The 25,314-nt window shown below is 48.1% G+C and overlaps 1 protein-coding gene across 1 annotated transcript in view; it reads left to right on the forward strand.

Moving 5' to 3' along the window:
• MFSD11 (major facilitator superfamily domain containing 11) overlaps nucleotides 1-14,916 on the forward strand; it is a 162,755-nt gene extending 147,839 nt beyond the window's left edge. The window contains exon 14 of the mRNA XM_063960439.1: nucleotides 12,830-14,916. Coding sequence (XP_063816509.1) covers nucleotides 12,830-12,994 — 165 coding nt within the window. The 3' untranslated portion in view covers nucleotides 12,995-14,916. The remainder of the gene's footprint in view (nucleotides 1-12,829) is intronic.
• Nucleotides 14,917-25,314: the final 10,398 nt, after the last annotated feature.

Consider the following 25,314-nt stretch of genomic DNA (forward strand, 5'->3'; position numbering starts at 1 on the left):
CTAATATGGTTCTAGTGATCAGTACATTATAAATGCTAGCTAGAAGCTGATTGACTAATATTGACAATTTCTGCTGCGGGGTACACTGGGCTCCACAAGGAATGAATAATGGGGTGTAGAGTAGGATCTTGATCCGAGGCACCAACAGGCTCAAAGCTTTGACTGTTCCCAGAATGCATAGCGCCGCCTCCTATATCACCCCGCCTCCCTGCACAGGATCTCACTTTTGTAGTTGGTGCTGCAGTAGCAGGCACTTAACAGAGAAGAGCTTTTTTTCTGAGGAAAAAAGTGAAGACTTGAAGGGCAGCAGCAGTGTTACATGTCAGTGGACATTCACGGCTGCAGCTCCGGCTCTCCCCAGCGGCCCTGTACCGAGCCCTGGTTGCCAGATAACTACAGCAGGAGGCTCCGGTTTTCTTCTTGTCATGCACACACGACGGGGGCTCTCCAGGATCGCGTGGCCGCGCTTCGGGAGGTGGTAAGTGGGTCCCGCTTGTGAGACCCGGTCTTTATCACGATCCGGTGCGGTCAGTGGGAGGCGGGCCGTGCGCGCTGGCGGTGGACACTGGAGGTACAGGCGATCCCACTAGATCACCAGGGCATGGGTCAGGTCAGATTTTCTCTAAACCATTTTATTAGAGCCCGCTGTACCTGGTGGTTTTGCCAGCAGGGGGATAGAGCTTGGACCTGAAGCCCCTCCCCCAGCCCCAGGGCACCATTTTCTGCAAATGTTCCCGCCCTGGAGCTGCATATCTGTCTTTGCAAGACACCTAAGTATTCTACCTGCCTTTTTTTAGTCAGTGTTAGTTAAGAAAGAGTGCATTTAGTCAGGGTTTCCTAGTACAATTACCCTGTGATATACATCCAGTTCTTACTGTGTACTGTTATATCTATTGTTATGTAGCTGTGTAAGCTAGTCCAGTGCAGTATTATTGTTAGTAATAACCTCTGCATTGTACAAACTGTGACTATTTGTGTGTGCATTTGATAGCTGAGTGGTGTCCATTTCGTGTCTTTCACTCAACCTGCTATCCCTATATTCTATAACCTGAGGGGGCTTGGTGCGTCAGGTTTTATCTAATATAGGATTTACACAAAGATATACTGTATTACGTATTTTTCTCTGTGATTTAGTCACCATATCTCTCCTTTATCTCTGCTGGTGCTGACTACACTGCGCAGGGGTTTGGGCTAGAGGTATTGTGCTGCTGACAAATTGTACTGTGTTACCTGATACTGCAAGTTATATCATGTCTGCTTCTGAGGGTAATGGTTCTGGTGCTGAACACACTGCCGGTGTTGCTGAAGCCGCAGATACCTATGAGGAGAATATTGCAGCTTTGGGCTCTGGTTCTGGGGGCTCCTTGCCCCCCAGTGGGACGGTGGCAACGGGGGCAAATAATGACCCACCGTGGGCCGCTTTTTCCACGCTTCTGCATACGCTAGTTCATAAACTAACACCCCCTATGGGACCCCCAATGCCAGTACAACCATTTGTGGTCCCTGCAGCTAACCCGCCGTGGGCGGACGATTTATCTGCTCAAATAAAGAAGTTGAACCAGTGCCTGACTATTAAAAAGTCTGACCGTCGCTCGCCTACGTCCAAGGGGTCCTCTAAGCGAGCGCTTGTCTCCTCACAATCCACTGCTGTCACTGACACCTCGTCGGATGAAGACGGCACTTATACTGACCGCACAGGTTCTGATTCAGATACGGCTGATGGGGAGGGTGGTTCACATGTGGATGTTCCTGATCTTTTGGAGGCTATTAAGTTAATTTTACAGATTACGGATGATCCCGAGCCATCCGTTCCTCCTAAGAAACCAGATAGGTTCAAGCGTCAGAAGGTGATTAAACAAGTTTTACCTCACTCTGACCACCTAATTGATATACGTCAGGAACCCTGGGAAAACCCGGTTATGAAGTTTGTGCCTCCAAAAGAAGATGCTGGCTCGCTATCCCCTCGCGCCGCACCTGTCTAAGAATTGGGAAACGCCTCCTCCAGTGGACTCACATGTGGCTAGGATGGTGGTTTCCTCAGCTCTGCCGGTCACCACCGTCACGTCTCTAAAAGAGCCTACGGATAAACGGGTGGAGGGTTGTCTGAAAGCGATTTACACCCTCACGGGTGCTGCACAAATGCCCACTATTGCAGCTACTTGGGCTGCAGAGGCCATTGAAGCATGGGCCTTGGAGTTAGATGCTGAAATCTCCTCTGACCATGCTAGACAATGCTTGTCTTATATTGTCACAGCTTCTCGTTATATTAAAGAGGCGGCTTCTGATGCCGGTATCCTGGCAGCCAAAGCCTGGCTCGCCGGATATTGTGGCTGAGATCCTGGTCTGTGGATCTGGACTCTAAAAAAAAACCTTGGAGGTACTCCCTTTTAAGGGAGATATTCTGTTTGGGGAGGATTTAAATATGATTGTGGCTGACTTGGCTACTGCCAAAACTGCCTGTCTGCCAAGTACTGCTCCTTCTGTGTCGAAGGCTAAAGGTACTTCCTTTCGCCCCTTTCGTCCTTCAGGTAAAGCAAAAGGTCAGGCGTACAACAAGCAGGCCCGCACTTCCAAACCTGGTAAGCCTAAGCCCAAAAGAGCCTGGGCGGCCCGTCAGCCAGCTTCCAAGACAGATAAGCCTGCCGCATGACGGGGCGGGCCTCCCTCTGGGGGATCCCAGGGTGGGGGGCCGGCTTCTAGGGTATACCCAGGAATGGTTGAAGACCACTTCAGATGCCTGGGTACGGGAAGTCGTCACTCGAGGTTACGCCATAGCCTTCAAAAACCGACCCCCTCATCGATTTTGCCAGACAGATGTCCCGTTGGACAAGACAAAGGCAAACACTCTACGTTCGGTGGTACAGACCCTCCTGGATACAGGAGTCGTAGTGCAGGTGCCTCTTGCGCACAGGGGCCGGGGGTACTATTCTCCGCTGTTTCTAGTCCCGAAACCGAATGGGTCCTCCCGGCCCATTCTCAACCTCAAGGCATTGAACAGGTTTGTGAAGGTTTCCAAGTTCCGGATGGAAACCCTTCGCTCTATAGTTCTGGCCTTGGAACCTGGGGACTTCATGGTCTCCCTGGATATACAGGATGCTTACCTGCATATTCCTATAGCAGTGTCTCATCAGCAATACCTGAGATTTGCGATTGGCAACTGCCATTACCAGTTTCGGGCGTTACCTTTTGGTTTAACAACGGCTCCGCGAGTCTTTACAAAAGTCATGGCGGTGATGACGGTGGTACTCCGCCGTCAAGGGGTCAGGATACTGCCATATTTGGACGACTTGTTAATCCTGGCAAATTCCCCAGAACTTCTCCTGCGTCATCTAGATGTGACGGTCCGGTTTCTGCAAGCCCACGGGTGGCTTATCAACTGGAAGAAGTCATCCCTGATCCCTGCTCAGAGCATGGTGCATCTGGGAGCACTATTGGACACTCACAACCAGCGGTTGTTCCTGTCTCAGGAGAAAGTCCTGAAACTTCAGGACAGGATTCGTTGCTTCCTATCTCGTCCACAAGTGTCGATACATTCGGCGATGCAGGTGCTGGGCCTCATGGTGTCAGCATTCGACATGGTGGAGTACGCTCAATTTCACTCTCGCCCTCTCCAGAGGCTGATTCTAGCCAAATGGGACGGCCTGCCTCACCGGATCAGGTTCCAAATGATCTCATTGACTCCGGAGGTCAGTCTGTCGGTGCTCTGGTGGCTCCGGGACCAACAACTGTGCAGGAGCCATCCGTTCTGGATATCCGACTGGGTCCTGTTGACGACAGATGCCAGTCTAAGAGGTTGGGACGCGGTGCTGGAGCAACACTCCCTTCAGGGGCGGTGGACCAAGGAGGAGTCCCTCCTCTCGATCAATATTCTGGAGTTGCGGGCGGTCGTCAATGCCTTGAACCTAGGCCAGCATTTAATTCAGAACAGTCCTGTTCAAGTACAGTCGGACAACGCCACCACAGTGGCTTACATAAATCATCAAGGCGGCACTCGAAGCTGCCTAGCAATGAAGGAAGTCTCACGGATTCTACAGTGGGCAGAACGCCATCTACCGGCCATATCTGCAATATTCATTCCGGGAGTCCTGAATTGGGAAGCGGACTTTCTCAGTCGTCAGGACATGCATGCCGGCGAGTGGGGCCTCCATCCAGAAGTGTTTCAACTCCTAGTGGAAAGGTGGGGCCTTCCAGACGTAGATCTGATGGCGTCTCGACACAATCACAAGGTTCCGGTCTTCGGAGCAAGGACAAGGGATCCTCAAGCAGCATTCGTGGATGCGCTGGCGGTACCGTGGAGGTTTCGGCTGCCGTACGTGTTACTTCCGGTGTCACTCCTGCCCAGGGTAATTCGGAAGTTCAAGGAAGAAAAAGGAATTCTGCTTCTCATAGCTCCAGCGTGGCCCAGACGGCACTGGTTCTCAGACCTGCAAGGCCTATCGTCAGAGCGTCAAATTCTACTTCCACAACGCCCAGACCTCCTTGTTGAGGGCCCCTGTGTCTACCAGGACCTAGCCCGGCTGTCTTTGACGGCGTGGCTCTTGAAGCTTCCGTCTTAAGGGCTAAAGGGTTTTCTGAGGCGGTCATTCAAACTATGTTGCGGGCCCGAAAACCGGCTTCGGCTCGGATTTACTATAGGGTCTGGCATTCTTACTTTGTTTGGTGCGCATCTAACGATTATGACGCTTCCAAGTTTAGTATAGCCAAGTTGTTGGCTTTTCTTCAGCAGGGCCTGGACTTAGGCCTGCATCTGGCCTCCCTCAAGGTTCAAATATCTGCCTTGTCTGTGTGGTTTCAGAGAAAAATTGCGACCTTACCTGATGTGCATACCTTTACTCAGGGCGTGTTGCGTATCCAACCTCCCTATGTCCCGCCTGTGGCTCCTTGGGACTTGTCGGTGGTTTTGGATGCGTTACAAGAGTCTCCGTTTGAACCTCTTGATTCAGCTGACCTTAAGTGGCTTTCCCTTAAAGTCGTGTTTCTGCTGGCTATTGCCTCAGCTAGAAGAGTGTCTGATTTGGGTGCCTTGTCCTGTAGTTCCCCATATCTGATATTTCACCGTGACCGGGCGGTTCTTAGGACTCGTCCTGGCTATCTACCTAAGGTGGTTTCTTCGTTCCTCCTTAATCAGGAGATTGTAGTTCCGGCACTTGTTTCTCCTGATCTGTCTCCCAAAGAGCGGTCTTTGGATGTGGTACGGGCTCTCCGTATCTATGTGAAGAGAACTGCTCCTATTAGGAAATCTGATTCTCTTTTTGTTGTGTTTGGGTTTCACAAACGTGGCTGGCCTGCTCACAAGCAAACTCTGGCCAGATGGATTAGAATGGTGATTGCACATGCTTATGTGAAGGCTGTTCTCTCTCTCTGCTCCTGATCACATTAAGGCCCATTCTACTCGGTCTGTTGGACCTTCTTGGGCGGCCCAACGTGGTGCGACCCTTGAACAATTGTGCAAGGCGGCTACGTGGTCCTCAGTGAACACGTTCATAAGATTCTATGCCTTCGATACTGCCGCTTCCCAGGATGCTTCCTTTGGACGCCCGGTTCTTGTGCCCGCTACAGTGCGTCCCCTCCCATAAGGAACTGCTTTAGGACATCCCCATTGTCCATTCCTTGTGGAGCCCAGTGTACCCCGCAGCAGAAAACGAGTTTTATGGTAAGAACTTACCTTTGTTAAAACTTTCTGCGAGGTACACTGGGCTCCACAAGGCGCCCACCCTGACGCACTTAGCTTCTTTGGGTTGGTATGGCATTAGCCGCTGACACCTCTCCTGTCGTGAGAATGCGGTGTTGTGGCTACTAACCGTTGTCGTCTCTTTTCCTGCTACTGCATTGGACCGGTTAACTAAAAACTGAGATCCCGTGCAGGGAGGCAGGGTGATATAGGAGGTGGTGCTATGCATTCTGGGAACAGTCAAAGCTTTGAGCCTGTTGGTGCCTCGGATCGAGATCCTACTCTACACCCCATTGTCCATTCCTTGTGGAGCCCAGTGTACCTCGCAGAAAGCGTTTTAATAAAGGTAAGTTCTTACCATAAAACTCATTTTCTTTTTCATCCACTAGGGGTCACTGGAGTACTCTTGGGATATGGACGGCTTCCACCGGAAGAAGGCACTGAATAAATTAATTTTTGAGACTACTCCTCCCCTCCATATCCTGCAGCACTTCAGTGTTTTTTCTGTGCTCGACACAGTTAGAAGGCATAGTGGAGCTCATCCACAAAGTATTGGAATTTTTTTCTAAGTTTTTTTTTTTTCTTTTCTTCAATTTCCACGTCCTTTCCCCCCTTCTAACAGGCGTGGGTCAGGGACAGTGGAAGCGGCTGAGTAGCCGTGAGTGTCGGACCTCTCTGTAAAGAGCTCCCTCACTCCACTTGCAGGCTGCCTGCAGGAAAGCTGGACGGAGCTTGGATGAAGGCCCCGTCATAGACTTTTGTCACGGTCCAGGTATGTTGGGTTGGGGCGGTCAGCGCTTGCTGCCGCTCCACTGTTGGGGATTGTTGGGTACTCACCGCTGCCCGGAGCGTGTGTACATGGGCCGCTTCACGGTCCATGCGGCGCGCTCTCACTCTCCGGTTCCCAGCATCCTAAAAGACCGCTGCTCCCTGCGCAGCAGCAGCGCTGCTTGGCTACACAGACACGCCGTTATGCTGTGTGTGGCGGGCGGGAGCACGTGTGCATGGGCCGCTCCACGGCTCCAGGCAGCACGCTCTCTGCTTCCGCCATCCGCCCGCAGCAGCCGAGGAGTTCCGTTGTCCGGGGTCTACAGTCAGGCCGCTCACACGGCCCTTTGCAAAACTTCCACAGGCCCAGACCCGGTGCTGTACACGGAGGTCGTGGGAGTGGGGGGGGGGGAGACTTTAACAGTATTTGGCAGTGCAAGAAATGCTTAATATGTTTAAATGTTCTCCTGTCTGTTCCAGGTTTCCTATTTTTACATCTCGGCTAAGAGTGGTACTAGAGGAATTTTGGGGTCAGTTTTCGTATTTCTGGCAGGCACTGCACTTGCCTAGATATATAACAGGAACTTTGGTGTTATTACTTTGTCAATCTCTCTATCGGAGTCGTGCAGTCTGTCTGTGTGGAGTTTGTATTGTCTGTCTTCATAATGAGTAAGACACCAGCAAAATCTAAGAAACATTTGTCATGTCATGTCTGTAAGAGTGTGTTGCCTGATGGATCCACCACATGTACAGCATGTGTTGTTAATACAGCCATAAATACGATTTCCATTCCAGAAGTAAAGGCATCTCAGGACCCGCCATGGGCTTTACTTGCAGATGTATTAATTGGTTTACAATCAGAACTGGCCGCCTCTCGTGAAGAAAGAGAGGCGGCAAGATCTGAGTTTAAGATGAGACCATTTGAGTTACCTGGGGAGTCTCAAACTGGTCATAAGTCCACCTTGAGTGGAAAAGATAAGTTTCCTTTTCCTACTAATTTTCCTGTCTCTGGGATACTAGACCTCACTGAACAGGAGTACGAGGAGGGCGAAATAGAACAACAGTCAGAAGGTGACGACTTTGACAGCCCAGGTATTGACAATCTCATCAGAGCAGTTCGTCAGTCGCTGGAGTTTACGGAAACTGAGGAGCCACTGACGAATGATGAGGTAGTCTTTACTAAACGACAGAGATCTCCGATGTGTTTCCCTATCTCGGAATCTCTTAATAAAATGTTACTGGAGTCACGGAAAAATCCGGACAAACGGTTTTCTATTCCTCGTAGATTTAAATCGAGTTACCCGTTTCCAGAGGCCATGACAGCTACATGGGAGAACCCACCTTTGGTGGATTCATCCGTATCTAAACTTACGAGGAAGTTAACCATACCAGTCCCAACTGCTACTACGCTTAAAGACCCTGCAGATCGTAAAATAGAGGCTATGCTAAGGTCCATGTACACAGCAACTGGAGTGCTGTTAAGACCTGGGTTGGTTGGCATTTGGGTTACTAAAGCTTTAATGGTATGGATAAAAGAGCTCAAGTCGGCTCTGCAAGATGATCATCTTATACTTCTCGCGGATCAAATCTGGGAAGCTGCTGAATATCTATGTACAGCTTCTACTGACGTCTGTCAGCTTACTTCTCGCCTGTCCTCATCGCTAGTCACAGTACGACGAGCACTTTGGCTGCGTTCGTGGCAGGCGGAGACGGAGGTTAAAAAAGGTATAGAGGCATTGCCTTATGATGGCGAGAAACTTTTTGGTCCTGAATTGGACAAATGGATTTCTGAGGCTACTGGAGGGAAGTCTGTTTTTCTTCCATCGCCTACAACTATACCTAAACGGAAATATTCTGGTCCGGCGTTCAAATCCTTTAGAACTCAGCCCTTTCGTGGGCAGGGAGGAGCAGTCACGCCGGGCAGAAGAGGTCGGGGACGCAGTGCCCGACAATCCAATGCACGTCGTCAAGACACCAAGACCACTAACAAACCAGTGGCATGACGGGCTCCCAGCCCATCTCGGATCTCCAATTGTGGGAGCACGCCTTCAGAGCTTTCAGGGGGCGTGGCTGCAGACGTCCACAGATGGGTGGATCCGCAATTTAGTATTAGAGGGTTACAAAATAGAGTTCGATTATCTTCCGACAGGAAGATTTTTCACGACAGGACTGCCTGTGTCGGACGACAAGAAAGCAGTTCTGCAGGTTGCCATTCAGTCTCTGCTGAATGCTGCAGTGATAATTCCGGTCCCTGTGCAGGAACAGGGGCAGGGTTATTATTCCAGTCTGTTTCTGGTACCAAAACCAGATGGCTCAGTCAGGCCAATATTGAACCTAAAAGGTCTCAATCATTACGTCACTTACCACAGATTCAAGATGGAATCTCTCAGGTCAGTAATTGCAGGGTTAGAGCCACAGGAATTCATGATTGCACTAGATCTCAAGGATGCGTATTTGCACATTCCGATTTGGCCACCTCACCAGAGTTTCTTAAGGTTTGCGATAAGACGAGACCATTACCAATTTCAGGCTCTACCGTTTGGCCTCTCATCAGCGCCTCGGGTATTCACCAAGGTAATGTCCGTGATGACAGCTCATCTCAGGTCCCTAGGGGTAATAATTGTTCCGTATTTAGACGATCTACTCATAAAGGCTCCGTCTCAACAATTGCTTCTCCAACATGCCTTACTAACGTACAATGTACTAGTTCAGCACGGTTGGATAGTCAGTTTAAAGAAATCACATCTAATTCCGTGTCAACGACTTCAATTCCTAGGGATGATTCTCGATACAGTAAAACAAAGGGTTTACCTGCCACAACAGAAAGTACAGGGCATTCGTCATCTGGTGCAATTAGTGCTCAAGCCACGCACAGTCTCGGTACATTTGTGCATTCGCCTTCTAGGCACAATGGTGGCGGCTTTCGAAGCACTTCAGTTCGGAAGATTTCTCTCACGTCCGTTTCAACTGGAGGTGTTAGCACAGTGGTCGGGATCACATCTGCAGCTGCACCACAGGGTGAGGTTGTCACCACAAGTCAGGGTGTCTCTTCTCTGGTGGTTAAAAATACACAATCTATCTGCAGGGAGACGATTCGGCGTCGCGAATTGGATAATTCTGACAACAGACGCAAGTCTCAGAGGTTGGGGAGCTGTAGTTCAGAGTTATCGGCTCCAGGGCCTCTGGGCGGATCACGAAAGATCGCTATCCATAAATGTTCTGGAACTCAGGGCGATTTACAATGCTCTAAGACAAGCGGTGTACATGTTTCGTTTTCAGACTGTTCAGGTGCAGTCAGACAACGCGACGGCAGTCGCATATATAAACAAACAAGGAGGAACGAGAAGCCGCATGGCTATGCGGGAAGTAGCTCGGATCCTCAGATGGGCCGAATATCACCAGGTGATATTATCGGCAGTGTTCATTCCTGGAGTGGACAACTGGGAGGCAGATTTTCTCAGTCGTCGGGATTTTCATCCAGGAGAGTGGGCATTGAATCCAGAAGTATTTCAGATGTTGATCCAGAAGTGGGGTTACCCTCAGGTGGATCTAATGGCATCCCGCCACAATCATCAGGTGTCAAGATATGTGTCCAGAACAAGAGATCCAGGGGCAGTGGCGGTGGATGCTCTCACAGCCACGTGGCCATACAGCCTTGTGTATCTGTTTCCACCGTTTCCGCTGCTCCCGTTGGTGCTAAAACGGATCAAGAGAGGGTTCGTCACAGTCATTCTAATAGCGCCTCATTGGCCTCGGAGGGCTTGGTTCTCGGATCTCCTCGGGTTACTCGCAGACGATCCGTGGCCACTCCCACTACGTCCGGACCTGTTACAACAGGGTCCGTTCCTTTACCCCGATTTAGCGCGGCTGCGTTTGACGGGGTGGCTGTTGAAAAGGCCATCTTAAGGAAAGAGGGCATTCCTGAGTCTGTTATACCAACCATGGTACGAGCTAGGAAGCCGGTTACGGCAGCTCATTATTATAGAATTTGGCGTACTTCTATAGGTTGGTGTGAAGCTCGGAAATTTCCGACATCGTCTTTTAAATTATCCCGTCTTTTGTTATTTTTACAAATGGGGTTAGATGGAGGACTACGTCTTTCCACATTAAAGGTGCAGGTATCTGCGTTGTCAATTTATTTTCAAAGGAAATTGGCCTCGTTGCAGTCAATACATACGTTTCTACAGGGTGTAAAGAGGATACAGCCTCCTTTCATTCCACCTACAGCACCATGGGACTTGAATCTGGTTTTAGATTTCTTACAGTCCGATTACTTTGAACCCTTACAACAAGTGGATATTAAATTTCTCACTTGGAAAACGATTTTTCTTTTAGCCTTAGCTTCGGCTAAGCGTGTTTCAGATTTGGGTGCCTTGTCATGCAAGTCACCGTATTTAATTTTTCATGATGACAGAGCGGAACTTCGGACGAATCCCGCTTTTCTACCAAAGGTAGTGTCGTCTTTTCACATCAATCAACCAATAGTAGTTCCTGTGTTAACAGGAGACTCTGGAACGTTGGATGTGGTTCGCGCATTGCGTATCTGTTTCCCGAACGTCTACTGTGCGTAAGACAGATACGTTGTTTGTTCTCTATGACGCAGCTAAGAGGGGTTGGCCAGCCTCTAAGCAGACCTTATCCAGATGGATCAAACTGACTATACGTCAGGCTTACCTTTATGCTAAGTTACAGCCACCTACTTCAGTAACAGCTCATTCCACACGTTCTGTGGGGACGTCATGGGCAGCGAGTCGTGGGGCTTCTACGACACAGCTTTGCCGTGCGGCTACTTGGTCGTCAGTGCACACGTTTGTGCGCTTTTACAAGTTTGATACGTTCGCGGCAGCAGCATCTAGCTTTGGCCGTTTAGTGTTACAGGTGCCAAACAGCTCTCCCGCCACGGAGGAGACTTTGGTACATCCCAAGAGTACTCCAGTGACCCCTAGTGGATGAAAAAGAAAATAGGATTTTGGTACCTACCAGGTAAATCCTTTTCTTTGAATCCATAGGGGGCACTGGACGCCCACCCAGAGCAGTTTACCTGTTTTAGGAGTCAAGTGGTTCTTATGGTAACACACTTTCACGACTGGTTTAAATTTAACAAGGGTTAATCAGTTATGGTGTCAACTGTTTAGTTGTCTGTTACGTTGTGTCAACTTTATTGTTGTCTGTGAGACTATATGTAATTCTCCTTTTGTCAATCTCTCTATCGATCCTGTTCGGCTCAGTAAAAAACACTGAAGTGCTGCAGGATATGGAGGGGAGGAGTAGTCTCAAAAATTAATTTATTCAGTGCCTTCTTCCGGTGGAAGCCGTCCATATCCCAAGAGTACTCCAGTGCCCCCTATGGATTCAAAGAAAAGGATTTACCTGGTAGGTACCAAAATCCTATTTTTTCTACTTGTCTTGTTTAGAAGGTTTGATACATTTTTCCCTACGTATGATACAGTCTTGTAGTAGGTCAGTTTGGCGTCTGTCTGTGCAGTATAATTATGGGTACCGTACTATCTTTTTAAACTGGGACACTATTGAATTACACAGGTTCTGTGGCTGTCGGACTTCAGCTTGCATTTCACCTGCTTTAATCAGCCACAGAACCTGTGTAATACCCCTTTCACATCTCCAATGCCGAATCCCACCCGGGAATTAGAAACAGGTCCTTCTCCCTATCTTCTAAACGGGTCCCGCGTTGTCCAGACCCGGGAATCCGTTTACAGAGCCACTGACCCGGTATTCAACCCGGGAATAACACTGCTTATTACCCGGGTTGCATTACCGGGTCAGGCAAAGCGGGAAATCTGACATGGCGCTTTCACTCCACACCCTGACCCGTGTCGACCCGGCAATATGCCGGGTCGATACCGGGTTATTTGTGCGGTGTGAAAGGGGTATAATCCATCAGCATCCTGGTTTAAAGGATTAGTATGGTAAGCCTATGTATAAAGCAACTGCCCGATGTATGTAACCACGTGAGGGCAATAAAGTACTTCTCTCCCCATGTAACTATGATCATTGAGAGTTAAATGTATTTTTGTAGCTACCATTTGCTGTGCACAGAGAGAACTAGCTGAATATGGTGTATGCAATGCATGCATGGTAAAACTCATAATGAAATGTTAGCCATTATATTAACAAAGCAACTTTAATATTTTAGGAAGTAATCTGGAGAGAAGTCTGCCCACGATTACCTTCTATTTAAGCAATCGCTCTAGAATGTTTTGATGTTGAACGTAGTAATCAGCAAGCAGCTATGTATTCTGATTAACATGTGTCTGCTAATGATTTTTGCTTCAGTGTGCACATATTTATAGACTTTTTAAGTTTATCAAGGCAGACTGATGCATGTTAATGAACTGTATCCATAACATGCTCCTTTCTCTCTCTCTTCAGTCCATCTGTGCAGCTGTCGCATTCTTTTACAGTAACTACCTCCTCCTGCAGTGGCAGCTGTTAATCATGGTGCTATTTGGATTATTTGGAACCATCTCCTTTTTCTTTGTGGAATGGGGAGTGGTCAGTTTGGATCCACAAGAGACTCGCTATGGCAGCATTTGATGTTGTCCTTCTGTTCCACAGCTTGCTGCTCACAGGGCACCAGATTCAGCATTTGTCTGGCACCAGAAAGGATAAGTAAGGGACAACGAGATCTGCGCTGGCCGCAGGGCATTCCCCAGACCCAGTCTGTTGACTTTAAAATTCAGGACAACTATGATGTGACCATAATGCACTTTGTCTCAAGTGACTTTTGGGAGAAAAATAAAACAAAAACACGTGGCAGGGGTTGTTAAACATTGCCAGTGTAATAGCTGCTAAACTCCTCGGGCTGCTGTCTTACTAGCTTATTACAGTTGCATGCCAATTAGGAGAGGATTGATTACATTCCCCTGACTGCAATGAACTTCTTCAGATGTAACACTCCCAAACCTTAAATAATGTGACATTTTTAAAATGTGTTTCTTTCTTTCAGAAAATATACTTCCTTTCAGGGTTACTAGTTGAACCTATGCCGTAGCAAGGCTGAAGCAGAAGTCACTGGTTAAATGTTTTACAGTTTCTGTTCATATTCATAGTGATTTTAATCTGATTTTATTAGTGCCAAATGAGCCGTGACACACACACACTCCCTGTATAAACTTTACTCTTGTTTAGTATTTTAGAACTGCTGGTTGGGTGTTTTTTGTGTTTTATGGTATGTGTTTCATAATTTGCACTAGTGAGATGATGTTCCCTTCAGAGTAGCGGTGTATAATTCTAGGATATGCGATGGTCAGCGGGTGCATTAGTCTCTTGTGTTACAGCATGGAAGTCTTTGATTTTCTTGTTTGAAGAGCATTCAAAGGGTCCCTGTAGGTTTCACAAACAAGTGACAAACATTTAGCACTCATTCATCTGCTGGGTCAACTCTGTGCATTCTTGCTGTACTGTATGTCATGCTTTTTGACACTAATACCAGAGCCATAACACTACTTATCTGATAACTGTGCCATAGGCATTTCTAGAAAGCTGTGTGTCCCCTTTGGAGAAAAATATCATGCAGAATTTATCCATCTGGTCTCTGGGATAGAAAAGTTATAGTTTGGTAATAACAATTTCATTTGTACATTGTCAAAGACATCAGGTGTAAACAAAGTATGCTATTAGTCCACTTTAATTCAAGGTTTCCTTTCTGTACTATGGCACTCATTCCGAGTTGTTCGCTCACTAGCTGCTTTTAGCAGCCGTACAAACGCTAAGCTGCCGCCCTCTGGGAGTGTATCTTAGCAGAAGTGCGAACGAAAGGTTTGCAGCACTGCTGCAAAAAAAGATTGTGCAGTTTCTGAGCAGCTCGAGACCTACTCCTAGCTTGCGATCACTTCAGGCTGTTTAGTTCCTGTTCTGACGTCACGAACACGCCCTGCGTTCGGCCAGCCACACCTGCGTTTCCCCAGGCACGACTGCGTTTGTATGTGTCACACCTGCGTTTTTACACACACTCCCCGAAAACGGTCAGTTACCTCTCAAACACCCACTTCCTGTCAATCACTCTGCGGCCAGCAGTGCGATTGAAAAGCGTCGCTAGACCTTGTGTGAAACTGCATCGGCTGTTGTGAAAGTTCGTTGCGCGTGCGCATTGCGCCGCATGCGCAGAATTGCTGTTTTTTTTGCCTGATCGCTGCGCAGCGACCGAAAACAGCTAGCGAACAACTCGGAACGACCACCTATGTTTCCGGGGTCTCTCTGTTAGGGTGGTGCATCTGTTACGAAATTATTTGTTACAGACAAGGGGGTTGGTGTTTTGTGGATTTACAGGTCTCCTTTCTCTTTGCCATAGTAGATGGATATGTGTGATGGAAGCACAGCATTGCTCAGTGTTACTTGATGCCTTTGGGTTCCATTAGTGAACAGAGTATAATAACATTTGTGTTTAGCAACACTTATTTAAAAGTGTTAAGAGTTTGAATTTAATTGACAGGAAATATACGTGAGACTTGCCATCACCTTATCGGGTATCATTTTTTTAATAGTGGATGACTGTCTAGAATTTGCACCTTATGAAACTTAAAACTTCACCACACAACGGTTAATTGTAAAGTCATTTGACTGGCATCAATAGACTCACATCTGCCCTTAAGGCAGTGCCACGCTGGAAGACGTGAACAATTTTGTTCATTATTTTCCCTTGAGCTTCCCGGATGAACAATAATGAACGAGATAGAGCGGCCACACTGAGCGATTTCATGAACAGATGCAAAAGGAACCTTTTACCAAGGTGAGACAGGCGCTTAATATGTAGTTGTTGCACTGAGCAGCTGCTAAGGAAACAGGTGAGTCACTCCTGAAGTGTACTAGACATGGACAAAAGGATAGCAGCGCTATAACTGAGAAATGACTGGATTGATCTTGATTAAAATAGTCATAACATTTAATACATCAATAAAAAAGTCTCAAAAATATGAGCTCTGCTCATTCATAATGTGCCAAAACACAAAATATCATAAAAACTGGAATAACAATGAAATTCAAACAGCTAAAAAGTTCAGTATACACCTTTTTTGCTCCTTTAATTGTACTAATTTTTGTTGGATATAGGCATCTGTTCTAATTTGTTACACCCTAATGGGTCCAAAAGTCTCTGTTTGGTTAAAACACAGCACGGTTCAGCAATAATGGTATAATTACCGGTCACCATTCGTTAGAGGTGGAGATGCTTCCATTCAATAGAGTCCTTGCTTGTAATCTTACGTCCTCATTTAGTACGGGTGATGCTGCTGTTGTCTCTCTTTAGTGCATGTGATAATGAAACGAGGTTCCTGTTGGTTCCGGGGCTGGTTCAGACTCCTGTAAGCAAAGTCCGTGGAGCGTGGATGGTGATCTGGAAGGGTTGCTAACGTGTTTCGCTGCGTCCCAAAAGTGCAGCTTTATCAAAGGAACTGTTGTTATTAAAGTTTTTATGATATTTAGTGTTTTGCCATATTATGAATGTGTAGAGCTCATATTTTTGAGACTGGTTTTTATTGATGTATTAAATGTTATGGCGATTTCATGAACGACTGAACGATATGCCTATTGTTTGACTCTAGGGTTTTGGCACCTTTATTTATGTTTGTTCTGCATTTACGTATCATCGTTCATCGTTCGCACCAGCCACATAATATGCACTGAGTCGTCAATGATATAACCAGAATTGAGCCGCAGGGAAAGATGACAGACTACCTCATTGACGACCCATGGGAGCACGTATCATACTTCGTTCGTAACAGCCACATTGGGCGATGATATATACAGTGCCGCTCAGAAGGGTGAAAATTAGCGATATTGTTTAAAATATTCATTGTGGCACTGCCTTTACTTTTAAGGTGGGTACACACAAGGCGACGTGCTCTGTGAGCGACGTCGCCTAGTGTTTCCCTCTCCTGGGCTGGGTGGCCAGGCATACACACTGAGCGATATGACGTTCATATTGCTCAGTGACATCACGCAGCGGCCGGGCTGTGCAGGCAGCTCTCGGATGAAAGTCCAGATTGAGCTGCCTGCATGGCCAACAGCGAGGGTCATTAACGACCCGCTGTGCTGCGCATAGCTGGTTGGTGGTATACATTCTATCCGAGAAAATTAGCGACGTCGCTCAGGAAGGGTGAAAATGAGCGATGCCGTACATTTTCTCAGCAAGTGTGCATGCACCTTTAGTACTTTCACACATTATGTGCAAATTAACGATTTCATATAGAAAAACATGAAGAAAAAAAATCATAAGTTATTTTGAACATTTAAAAACAAATAATAAAAAGCAAATGGATTTAAGTATCAGTGCTCCCACTTGTACTTAATATAGCAATAAATTAAATAGTGTCACCCAACACTGAAAAAGTTGATCAATAATACATGCTGAGTGTCCAATCAGTATACTATTTGTAGATTTACAGTGAAGAGATCAGTCAATGAATGTACTTTTTTTTTTTTTTTTTTAAATTATTTTAAAGTAGGTGATTATTTGTAAAGTCCTGTTTCTATATCCAAATTTATACCATGAAAAAAACAAAAACAAACGTAATATTGTTACTTCAATACATAGCAACACTCCACCGTGGGGAGATATTTATTTTACCAACATACAAAGATGAAATATTAGTGGAAAATACATGGTGTCAGTGGTTCCACAAATAAAACCATTCTGTGTACTCCCATCATGATTGCACTCACTTGAGCCTCACTAATAGTATATCACAATAATATCTATTAAGCCGGAGTGTCCAAAATATTCTGACTATCAAGGGGTTTTATTCCGCAGGTAATGCTAATGTAGGCTGTCTGAAGCTGTATAAGAATGGGAAGGCGAAGGTATGCAGAGACTAATGACATTAGTATGAATATAGATGGTAGGGTGAGGATATAGAGACAACAGCACAAAAACCTGGAAAGGAGGATCTCACCAATAGATCTGCTAGCATCAAACCTTCCGCAAGTGGAAAATGCAATTCATTACATTTGGGCTAATATTCTCCATAAATCATGCTGACCGTTAGTAGAATCCATGCCTAGAAGAATTCAAGCCGTATAAAAGACAAAATATACGTTATGGTAAGAACTTACCGTTGATAATGGTATTTCTCCTAAGTCCACAGGATAACAATGGGATATGATGAAGCGACAGAGAATTTGCACCAATCGGTCAAAGCTTTCCGGCCTCCCAGTATGCAATGGGCCCGTCCATATATCCCCGCCTCCTTGCTCAGGCAAATCAGTTGTATTCCAAAGCTCAAGGCAGGAGAATCATAGATAGCCCTAATCAGGCGATAAGAACACACATGCACACCCTTCCGTACAAGAAGGAAGAGGTTATTGAGTAAAAGGATCCTCAAATCAGGTGCATCAGGGTGGGATCCCTGTAGACTTAGGAGAAATACCGTTATCAATGGTAAGTTCTTACCATAATGTATATTTCTCCGGCAGGGTCCACAGGTTATCCACAGCATAACAATGGGATTTCCCAAAGCAATTTAGTGGTGGGGACGCTCCTTTTTGGACAGGAGAATCCTTTGCCCGAATTCAGCGTCATGAGAGGCAAAGGTATCCATGGCATAATGTCTAATGAATGTGTTAATGGAAGACCATGTGGCCGCCTTACATATCTGTTCTGCTGAAGCACCACGTTGTGCTGCCCATGATGGACCTACCTTACGACTAGAGTGAGCAGAGACATTAGCCGTAAGAGGGAGATCAGCTTGAGAATATGCTTCTGAAATCGTCATCCGAAGCCATCTTGCCAGCGTCTGCTTATCAGCAGGCCATCCTCTCTTGTGAAATCCATAGAGAATGAAAAGAGAATCTGTCTTTCTGATGGCACTGGTACGATCCACGTAGATCCTTAATGCACGGACCACGTCCAGTGATGCATCTCCCGCAGAAAGACCCGGTACCTGGAAAGCCGGGACTACAATTTCTTCATTATGGTGGAATTTAGACAGTACCTTCGGAAGATACCCAGATCTAGTTCTGAGAACTGCTTTATCTGGATAAAAAAATCAGAAATGGGGACTGACATGATAATGCCCCTAAATCCGATACTCTTCTAGCTGACGCCATAGAAAGTAGAGAATTTTAGCTGTCAACCATTTAAGATCCACTTTATTAAGTGGTTCAAATGGGGCAACTTGAATGGCTTTCAGGACTAGACTTAAGTCCCAAGGCACTGTAGGAGGAACAAAAGGAGGTTGAATGCACAGCATTCCCTAGAAAAAAGTACGCACATCCTGTAAGTTGGCAATTTTCTTTTGGAACCATACAGTCAATGCTGACACTTGCACTCTCAAGGAAGCCACCTTCAAACCTTTATCCATTCCTGCATGAAGGAATGCTAAGACCCTGGAAACTCTGAAAGACTTAAGGTCCATTTTCCTTTCACTGCACCAATGAATGGGATCCGGTCTGAAGATCGATACTGTCTAGGTCGACAATGTTTAGGTCGACCACTATAGGTTGACAGTCATTAGGTCGACAGGGTTTCTAGGTCGACAGTTTTTCACATTTTTTCTTCTTCTTTTTTTGGAACTTTTTCATACTTAACGATCCACGTGCACTACGACTGGAACGGTAATCTGTGCCGAGCGAAGAGGTAGTGGAGCAAGGCACCTTGCACGAAGCATGCGAGGGGACACTGTGCACTAATTGGGGTTCCCGGTCACTCTACGAAGAAAACGACACCAAAAAAACTCATGTCGACTGTGACAGGACGGTACCGTACGAAAGCACTTGCCGCTTTCGCGTCCCGTTGACTGCGCACAGATTGGAAGGTCAAGCCGCACGAGGCCTGACCACATAGGGGATTCCCACTTACCGTCAGTAACCGCCTGTTACTGACTCCACCCACTGCGTTGTGGGCGGGTTTTTGCTGCCACCACCAAACTCCTAACCTGCCGTGGCGTTTGGAACCACGGTTCTGCTCTGTATGTGCCGACGCACTGCCTTACCACACCTGTGTGGTGTTGACGAATCCCCACTAGCCACTTGCTAGGCCTCTACCGGTAGCTGGCGGAGGGCGGAACTTGGAGACGTTAGGTTCTTCCCTGGACAGCCGGAGAACGGAGCTAGGTTTGGCCTAACCCTGTTGGTCACAAGATGAAGCAGTCTTCTTGAGGCAATGATGTTTATTGCTCAATAACCTTTAAAAAGGCTCCTCCCTATTGCTAGGGGCAACAGCATACAATCAGATGTTTTCAGCAGAATAAGATGGTATAATAACTACAACTCTGGAGGCACGCAGGTCTCCTTTTTATGTCAGTTTTCCACACAGTACCACAGGGCGGTAAGCCCTCCCTGTCTTCTCCAACCAATCAGGTTATTTTACAAAATACCAATAAATAAATTACATTTCAAAAGGAGGTAAGTGCAATAAAACAATATCCTCCTTCCTGTCACCCAGACAACGTTTGGTATCAGATTAGCATTCACTATTGATAAATTTATCACATCTTCAAAATACAGATGTTTCTGGTCATTCACATCTCCAGGCAATCCCAGTCTTTGAGATTACAACAGGAATGGCTACAATACAAACAAACAGTCTTCCTTCCTGTATCTGCCATTCAGGGATCGTATATCAAATCGCCTACATGAAACAAGTTCCAAGCCCATAGACCCAGTGATTAGCATCTCTCTCTAAGGAACTTACACATCAAAAGGTATTGTCCTTCACACCTCTCTGGTAGGACAGGCCCATTAGCATGCCACTTCCTAGGTGAGAAGCTTCCAAGCCATTTGTCCACAAACGTAAATGCATTTTAAAAGCAACACAGCTTACACATTCCTTCTAAGTGCTGGCATTTGCATGCAATGTAAATGTGCAATCTTACAACTGTGCCTATTGCCTTAAATATAACATTGGTGAAAACACAGTATTAAATATATTTTTAAATACCCGGTGCCTAGCACCCACACTACATTTAAAGATGGCAACTAGCGCCAGTGCACAGTTTAAAAGTGGCACCAAGAGCCCAGTGTCCTCCTAATGGCGCCGGGCACTAGGGGTTAACCCCTTCAGTGCCGCGGCTGCCATTACACGTGTGCTGGTTAGTCTCTCCGGTCACACTCCTCCCCCCCATTCAAGCGGGTCAACCAGGGACCCATGTCCCAACGATTTGGGTCCTGGTCCCGCAGTCCTTAATGAGGTTACCGGGAGTTCTTTGGGGGTTCAGGCTCCTCCTGACATGACAGTCCATCCTCCTTGCTATGAGCCTTGCCTTGCTTGTGGATAATATGAGAGTCATAAACCTGAAGAGCAAGGCTCCACCGCAACAGTCTGTCCAATTTCCCCAAGGTAGGTTGCAGCCACCTAACAGGTAGGTGGTAAGTCACCACGGTGGGGGGCTGGTTACAAACAAGTGCCACCCAAGGTGTCCCAATTGTGGCATACCCCACCTCCCACCATAGCAGTTTTCTGCTCAAACAGGCCACAGGGTGCTCCTGCCCATATGGCTCTTTCTGGCTCGGTACTGCTCCCAGTCCGTGCAGTGGCGCAATAGTTCGTAACACACAGTCATGGTCAAGAATGTGCGCCATCAGCACTGGAGCGGGTACCCGAGCCTCCTTCAATGACTGGAATGCCAACTCGCAAGCGGGTGCAAAGTCCACTGACTTGGGAATGCCCTTCCTAGCCATCTCTGTCAAGGGGTTCACTACAGGACTAAAGTCAATGACAACATGTCCGTAGGGCCTTACAGGTTCTAAGGTCAGTACCGGTCTGGGTGATGTGGGTCGGGGACAGCCTCTGGTTGCCTCCACCCCCTCTGGGTTGGGCCTACCCCTGTCTCCTCCCACATGGTGCCCCAGGCACTGCACCTTCGTCATACCTATCTGGCAACTGTCTGCCCTAACTGTCAGACCTGCCCTCCCATCCTCCTCTGTCGACCTATGACTCGGGAAACCTACCCTGTCACCTAGGCCTACTCCTTCCTCCTCGTCCGCTACCTGTGCCACAGTGATGGCGGCCAGACCACCAGCCTCTGGATCCTGTGTGGCATCCACTACAGGGAGGCTGCATGTCTTCCCCGATCTACGGTGCACAGGTAGGGGACCTGCTATGTCCACAGCAACTTGCTGCAAGGGTTCTCCTATGGGCAGAGGCCCAGAGACAACACAAACGCTGGAGTGCCCTGGCTGCCAACGCATGCCACCAGCCTTACGTTTGGTCTGGGCGTCATCCGACATTCCAGACCAGGGTAAGCTCTGTCAGGCACTTCAGGGTACGGTCTGTCTCCGGGTTACTGTCCAAAGGGGTTTCGCTGGCAACCGACACCGGTTGCGCAGGAACGTTCCCTGAGGGGACCAGTTGGACACATTCCCTATCTGGTCTATCCCCTCCCACTTTCCTGGCTACCCTGTACCTTAACCCTTCCCGCCAGGTCAAACTTTCTGCCCCAACCCGGTCAAGGCCGCTGCCAGAGTGGCGCCTCATGCCTTTCAGGGATGGGTCAGAGGGTTGAGCCTCCCTAAACTCCTGCCTGTGGCCCTCAATCTCTCCTAAATTGGGACACTCTACAGGGGGATCTAGGTGGGGACTACTAGGGTCAGTCTGGTAGGGGTCAGTCATGGAAAAGTCAGTGTGGTTTCTCATACTCACCGCCGGAGTTGGCAAACCACTTGGGTCAGGAGCATCATTGGGCACCCCCACAGGATCAAACGAGCTGGAACCGACATCCTCTGCGTTGCTAGTGGACGTGGGCATACCATAGGCAAAAGGCATGCGGGGTCGATGTGCTGATCTAGCCGCTGTAATCTTTTCCTCTGGGCTGGTTGATGCTGTGGTTGGCTGTGCTGGCAGTTGTCTAGCAGCTGTAGTCTTTTCCTCTGGGCTGGAGTAGCTGATGTCAACGGTGGGTTTGGAACTTGACTCTGGGGAATGGCGCCAACAAACGTAGTGACGATCCCACCACCCAGATCATTTCCTAGGACCACATCAGTTGGGAGACCATCCATGACGGCAACTTCTCGCAACTCTGGTCCAGCTCCCCAGTCCAGGTAGACTCTTGCCATGGGAACCGCTTTCTCTGTTCCTTCTGCCAGGGTGACCGTGGCAGTGCGACCCTGCAATACTGCAGCAGGATCTATAAGGTGGGGGCTCACCACAGTGATTGAGGCCCCAGAGTCTCTTAGGCCTTCTCCCTGCAGGGGTCCCACGTGGACTGGCTGCAGGTGCCTCCACATGTTGTGTAGGGGCTGTTTGGCCATGCAGGTGACTCTCTCCGCAGAGTGCACCGGTCTCTCGCCACACTCCATCGGACTGACTGGAGGGGGAACAGTCTCTGTAGGCTCATCTCCTCTCGACAAACAAGCGATCCGGGCTCCAGCACTCGGATTTGGGGCACGAGTCTGGGGTGCTTGGGATGCAGGACAGTTCATCCTCAGATGTCCGATTTTCCCACAGCCGTAGCACTTCTTCTCCAGTCGTGGCACCGATGATCTCTGATCAGTTGCAGGGACGCTGCGGTGCGGTTGCTGGCCAAGAGCACCCGGGTTGGAAGATGCTTGTCTTTGGGGGTGATGAGCTGAAGAGGGGGGTCCCCTTGGTGGTGCAGTCTTCTGGAGCTGGCTGCTGGCTGGGCGCTTCTGCCCCTGTGGCCGAATTGCCACATACTTGTCTGCTAACTGGGCAGCCATCTTTAAGCTGGGTGGCTCCCGATCTAGCACCCACTCCTTCACTTCTGGGGCGCACCTGCGGTAGAACTGCTCCCTGCAGATCAGGTCGATCAGTGCGTCCCATGTAGTGGCTTCCGAATCCTTCACCCACTTCACCAGGTACTGCCGCAGCTGGTTGGCGAACTGCTCATGGGTGCTGCTAGGATTCTTGGGCAAGTCTCTGAACTTCTTCCTGTAAGACTCTGGAGTGATGAAGAATCGCTGGAGGAGGGCCTTCGCGACTTCGTCGTAGTTCCCACAGTCCTCCGTGGCCACTCCTCGATAGGCCTCCAAGGCCTCTCCATGCAGAGTGGGCACAAGGTGTCTCACCCACTCTGACTTGGGTAGATCGTGTAGTTTACAAGTCCTTTCAAAAACTTGCAAATGTCCATCAATGTCCCCATCACTGTCTGCAAACTTGGCAAACTGAATACGTCCTGATCTGTGTACAACAGCTGACAACGGCTCCCGGGGTACCACGGCCTGTGGTGCCCGCCCCGCATGCCACATCCGAATGACAAGCATGCGTTCTTGCTCCGTTGCCCTTTCCCCCAATTCCGCTAGCCGATCTGCAAGGGTATCCGGGCCGCCCCTGGAACGGTGGGATCCTGGCCCTGCTAGGGATTGCTGGGAAACATTGCTGGTGTGAGAGAGGGCGGGGCTTGTGGTTCTCACCGGTTCCTTACGAAGGTCCACTGTTGGGCCGTCCTCTGCGATGCTGACGCCGTCAGTGCTTTCCACCTCCGCCCGATGGGACTCCTCCACGCTCCTGAGCGCCGCCTTCATGACGCTTCTGGACGCGTTGAAAGGGATATCCACACCCTTCTCCTGGCACACGATCTCCAGATCATCCTTGGACATTCCGCTGAATTCCGCCATCTTGTGCGTTCTCCTGCGCTGCAGTTACTCCTCTCCTGAGTAACTCGGCTTCTCCAATCGGGTGATGAAAAGCCGCCTGGGAATATCCCACCACTATGCCACCAATTTCTGTGACAGGACGGTACCGTACGAAAGCACTTGCCGCTTTCGCGTCCCGTTGACTGCGCACAGATTGGAAGGTCAAGCCGCACGAGGCCTGACCACATAGGGGATTCCCGCTTACCGTCAGTAACTGCCTGTTACTGACTCCACCCACTGCGTTGTGGGCGGGTTTTTGCTGCCACCACCAAACTCCTAACCTGCCGTGGCGTTTGGAACCACGGTTCTGCTCTGTATGTGCCGACGCACTGCCTTACCACACCTGTGTGGTGTTGACGAATCCCCACTAGCCACTTGCTAGGCCTCTACCGGTAGCTGGCGGAGGGCGGAACTTGGAGACGTTAGGTGCTTCCCTGGACAGCCGGAGAACGGAGCTAGGTTTGGCCTAACCCTGTTGGTCACAAGATGAAGCAGTCTTCTTGAGGCAATGATGTTTATTGCTCAATAACCTTTAAAAAGGCTCCTCCCTATTGCTAGGGGCAACAGCATACAATCAGATGTTTTCAGCAGAATAAGATGGTATAATAACTACAACTCTGGAGGCACGCAGGTCTCCTTTTTATGTCAGTTTTCCACACAGTACCACAGGGGGGTAAGCCCTCCCTGTCTTCAACCAATCAGGTTATTTTACAAAATACCAATAAATAAATTACATTTCAAAAGGAGGTAAGTGCAATAAAACAATATCCTCCTTCCTGTCACCCAGACAACGTTTGGTATCAGATTAGCATTCACTATTGATAAATTTATCACATCTTCAAAATACAGATGTTTCTGGTCATTCACATCTCCAGGCAATCCCAGTCTTTGAGATTACAACAGGAATGGCTACAATACAAACAGTCTTCCTTCCTGTATCTGCCATTCAGGGATCGTATATCAAATCGCCTACATGAAACAAGTTCCAAGCCCATAGACCCAGTGATTAGCATCTCTCTCTAAGGAACTTGCACATCAAAAGGTATTGTCCTTCACACCTCTCTGATAGGACAGGCCCATTAGCATACCACTTCCTAGGTGAGAAGCTTCCAAGCCATTTGTCCACAAACGTAAATGCATTTTAAAACCAACACAGCTTACACATTCCTTCTAAGTGCTGGCATTTGCATGCAATGTAAATGTGCAATCTTACAACTGTGCCTATTGCCTTAAATATAACATTGGTGAAAACACAGTATTAAATATATTTTTAAATACCCGGTGCCTAGCACCCACACTACATTTAAAGATGGCAACTAGCGCCAGTG

This window comes from Pseudophryne corroboree, chromosome 3, assembly GCF_028390025.1.
Source record: "Pseudophryne corroboree isolate aPseCor3 chromosome 3, aPseCor3.hap2, whole genome shotgun sequence".
NCBI classification, from domain to species: Eukaryota; Metazoa; Chordata; class Amphibia; order Anura; family Myobatrachidae; genus Pseudophryne; species Pseudophryne corroboree.